The sequence below is a fragment of the Babylonia areolata genome, chromosome 32 (assembly GCF_041734735.1).
Source record: "Babylonia areolata isolate BAREFJ2019XMU chromosome 32, ASM4173473v1, whole genome shotgun sequence".
Classification (NCBI taxonomy): domain Eukaryota; kingdom Metazoa; phylum Mollusca; class Gastropoda; order Neogastropoda; family Buccinidae; genus Babylonia; species Babylonia areolata.
This window is the reverse complement of record NC_134907.1, coordinates 14,051,415-14,055,760: the sequence shown is the minus strand read 5'-3', so window position 1 is coordinate 14,055,760 and position 4,346 is coordinate 14,051,415. Positions and strand designations below refer to the sequence as shown.

Sequence of the window (4,346 nt, the reverse complement as noted above, 5' to 3'; positions counted from 1 at the left end):
ACATCTACCTCAGCTGACTGAGCACCAGCAGAACTCAACAAAGACAAATCCAATGGTCAACCTTTTTCAACGAACAGTTGTCTTATAGCTTCCACCTGATCAGAGTCCAGATTGTGAATTATAAAGTCGGATTTCATCCTCACATTCTCAGATGCACTCTCGTTCTGGTTTTCGTACAGGTTTTCCCCAACGACTCAAAACTTGCGCCCAAATTGCATGAATGCAGCCAGTTCAAGCCAGTCTCTCAGTCCTGCACCTAACCCACCCTGACCAGCTCCTTCGGGAGTCCCTCCTCAGGGATGTGGCCAATAAAAATCACTGAAGCAATCACTTTCATAGACAGTGTGGGTCGAAGGCCCCACTTTTTGTTTCTAGACTGGTTACAAACCTATCCCCCGCATCCCCCGCACTTCCGCAGCTGTCATCACCCGAGATTGGCTGTGAGGTTCCGTTTGGGATAACTGGAATGTGGCCCACTTTCGTTTTCTGATTTCTACATAGACTGCAAGAGGAATACCATGGAACCACATGGCTAAAGTACTGGGCATCTCTCCTTGAATGGGCCTCAGTATGTTTCATAGACATTTCCTGTGTTTGGACCAAGCACATTATTGGAAAGGGGGGTTTACTTTGGAATGAACTGCTAAGTGTACTCTCTAACTATTGCACTCTGCAGACTGTCCAACCCAAAATAAGAAATGGAAGGAACTGAGACACACACCTTTCCCCTCTGCCCCTCCCCTCTCCACCGAACCCCCCCCCCCTCCCCCCTCCTACAATCTCGGCGCGATATTTGAACAGCTTTGTCTGCGCATTTGCACTGAGAAAGTGTTGTTTTTTCCTTTGTAAATTCCATTACAATTTGTTGGCATTGGAATGTCAATTTTATATGAAAGTGGTGGTCAGGTAGAACTGATGTTTCTGTAGCAAGGCTGTCATGTGCCAAGGTTCAGTGTTATACTGAGGTGTGCTGACAAAACTTTTTCAGTTGGATCTTTGGTTTTCTGTAACTTGCTCTTGTTCAGGTTCCATTTTGGCACAATGGAAGACATTACTAACGGCCAGAAAAGAAAGTACTATAAAGACAATCCTGAGGCTGTAAAACGCAGACGAGAAAAAGCAAAGGAACGTGGAGACAAAGGGGCACCAAAAGAAATTTTCTATTATACCTGTGACTCTGCAGAAGAAATAGCAGAAATTCATAATAAGATCCAACGTGTGAAAAGTGCTGTTGGTGGTGGCAATGCAAAGCTATGTTCTAACAAGAGGATGTTTTCAGAAGTGCTGCAGTATTATATCGCTAAAAACCTCACAACAACAGAAGAGACTGTTGGTGACACTGAAACTGACGAACGTCCACATTTTCTGGACAATTCTTTTCTCAAATGTGAAGACTTTGTATCCAGCAAAGAACAGTTATTTGTTTGTGCGTCCTCCTCTTTGGAATCGCTTGTGAACAGAGTACAGCTGCATTCCAGGGCATGTAAACACTCACTGGAGACCAAGAGGGGCAGGATGATGGGGCATGTGGCAGAGATTTCTGCCAAGTGTAGCGGCGGCCATGGCCTCACCTGGCATTCCTCTCTCTATCTTGGGGACAGGTTTCTGGTCAACCGGCGGCTAGCTCATGCCTACTACATCTGTGGCATCATGCCAGTACAGTATGAGAGATTTGTCATGGCAGGGTGCTTCGGTCAGCTGGGGGAGGACTACTTGAATGAATTTTTTCAAGCCCTACAGTGCCTGTGTGAAGTCCCTGGCTGAGGAGTCGTGCCATGACGCCCTCCTGGAAGAGATTCCTCAGTACCCGGACATGGATGGGATCAACATCCTCACAGACGCTCGACACGCCACACGGAAAAACTCAAAGTATTCTGACATTATTTGCCTTGGTGGACTGAGCCACAAAGTCCTTGACTTTGAGACTGTGTGTCGGCGTGAGGAGCCAAGTGCCCAGAAACATGAGCTCTTAGGGACACAAAGGATATACCAGCGTCTCGAAGCAAAGGAGGGGGGAACAGTGCACATCAGAGTCCACTGCCACGACAGAAATGCCAGTGTGAACAAGTGGGTGGCAGACAACAAACCAGACACAGAAAGTACCAATGACACGTGGCACGCCTCGAAAAATGTGGTCAAAGAGCTGAAATCTGTGTGCATTGGGCCCCGATACATGGAGGGTAAGACCTGGCACCCCCAGCTGTCTGACAAGGCCGGCTCGATCAAGACACACTTTTACTGGGCCATGAAAAACTGTGATGGCAACGCTGAGAAGTTGAAAGCTATGATCATCAACATCGTGGATCATTACAAAGGCCACCACACCAATTGCTCTCCAACTTCTCGCTGCCACACTGACCCAAACTATGAGCCCAGTAAGTGTGTTATTGATGACCCCAAGGCAGAGTTGTTGCTGCGTCAGGCCCTTCAGAAAACCCTCATCTACAAAACTGCCCATGACTACGTGCACTGCATGGACACATTCTTTGTGGAATCCTTCAACAACACCATGTTGCAGTACCACGATAAACGGCTGGGAAGCCACTTTGGGGAAGCGACCTACAAACTCCACACCTGCCTCTCTGTCTTGGACTGGAATGATCACATAAACAGCCGGCGAGTGACCTCCACAAAATCTGTGATTGACGCTCGTAACCCCCGGCGCCAGTCTGAAGTGAGAGTGCTGGAGAGGAAGCAGTTTCGGTTTTGGGAGCAGGTGTGGCAGGAGTACACGGATATCTTTCTCCGCTAACAGTGAGTCGGTCTTTGTTTTGCTTTCACCTCCCGCATGTTTACATTTCTACCGGACACGTGCTCGCGCTTTTTATAGATAAACTCCGCCCCTTTCCCTTTTATGGATAGGCTCTTTTGCGCATGCGCAACCGAAACCTTGCTCTCGGGAGTTAAGACTACTCCTCAGTTCGTCCAATGTTTGGTAACTTTCCTGCCACTGACGTCAAATGACGTGTTCGGCGTTTGTGAATGACGTTAGAAAAGGGGGGGGGGGGTGGGGGAATAGAGGGGTGGGGTGGAGATGGAGGTGTGTGTGAGGTGGGGGAGGGAGAGAGGGGGGGGGGGGGGGTAGAACGGTCATAATCATCAACCCTCTTTTGGTTAGATCTCTTCAAAAGCTGAACGTGTCAAAAAATATTTGCAAGCCGGGGCAGCTCGACAGACAAAAAAACCCATCCACATGCTTGCTGCTCTCAGGATCAAAGGGAGTGAGAGTGAAGAGTGGGACGGCCGGGGGGGGGGCATGGGGGGGATGGCGTGGAGGGGGTCACACCTATCGATTTCTGGAGAGAGAGAGAGAGAGAGAGAGAGAGAGAGAGAAACAAACCCACCAACAACCAAGAATAACCGGGAAGCAAGAGAAACAAGATCGAACAATTTTTTCAAGCGAATCGAACAGCCTGTGACATACATACGCTTTAGTCTTTCGGTAGTCGGTACCTTACAACTTTCAGCATTCTTTGCATTACATCGATTTCTGGGAGACCGCGAACGAGTGGAAAAAAAAAAAAAAAAAAAAAAAAAAAAAAAAAACAACCCCTCCCCCCAAAACGAGGACGATTTTATTTCCAGCGAGCCCGGCGGAATCGAGCTGGCCTCATAATTATATAGGCTTCAGGTTTTAGGCGTTCATTCACACTGCCCTTGTCTTTGTATTGACGGAACAAACAGGCAATTTGGAGGTGACCTGAAGCGCCCCGGAAGTGATAAGTGAGAGCACGTGCTTTAAGGAGGTGAAATACGGTGTATTTAGTTTCTGCCAGTACATGAAGATGTCGTCTATGCCATGTAACGGACAAATAGTACGACGGCTAAAGGCGATAATAACTGGATAGATAGATAGACAGACAGACAGACAGACAGATAGATAGATAAGTAGGTAGACAGACGGACTTGAAGTAGGAAAAGTGAAAGCAAACATGTGAAGAGTGCGCGTATACACATGCCCCTGCACACACCACGCACGCTGTCACGCTTGCAAAGACACACACACACACACACACACACACACACACAAACACGTGGGCATCAACGTACATGCAGACTCTCTCCATCTCCCTCTCTCTCTCTCCCTCTCTCTTCCTCTCTCTCTCTTACTCTCTCTCTCTTCCTTTCTCTCTCCCCCTCTCTCTCTCCCCTTCTCTCTCTTCCTCTCTCTCTTCTTTTCTCTGTCTCTTCCTCTCTCTCTGTCTCTCTCTCTCTCTTCTTTTCCCTCCCCCTCTCTCTCTCTCTCTCTTCCTCTCTCTCTTCCTGTCTCCCTCTCTCTCTCCCTCTCCCCCCCCTCTCTCTCTCCCTCCACCCTCTTCCTCTCTCTCTCTCTCATCCCACATTCT

General features: G+C 48.3%; 1 protein-coding gene across 1 annotated transcript in view; it reads left to right on the top strand.

Annotated features, from left to right (window-relative positions):
- Positions 1–1,717: 1,717 nt before the first annotated feature.
- The window catches only part of LOC143276438 (uncharacterized), a 2,719-nt gene continuing 90 nt past the window's right edge, over positions 1,718–4,346 (top strand). Inside the window, exon 1 of the mRNA XM_076580929.1 lies at positions 1,718–2,651. Within this exon, the coding sequence (XP_076437044.1) occupies positions 1,718–2,651 (934 nt within the window). The remainder of the gene's footprint in view (positions 2,652–4,346) is intronic.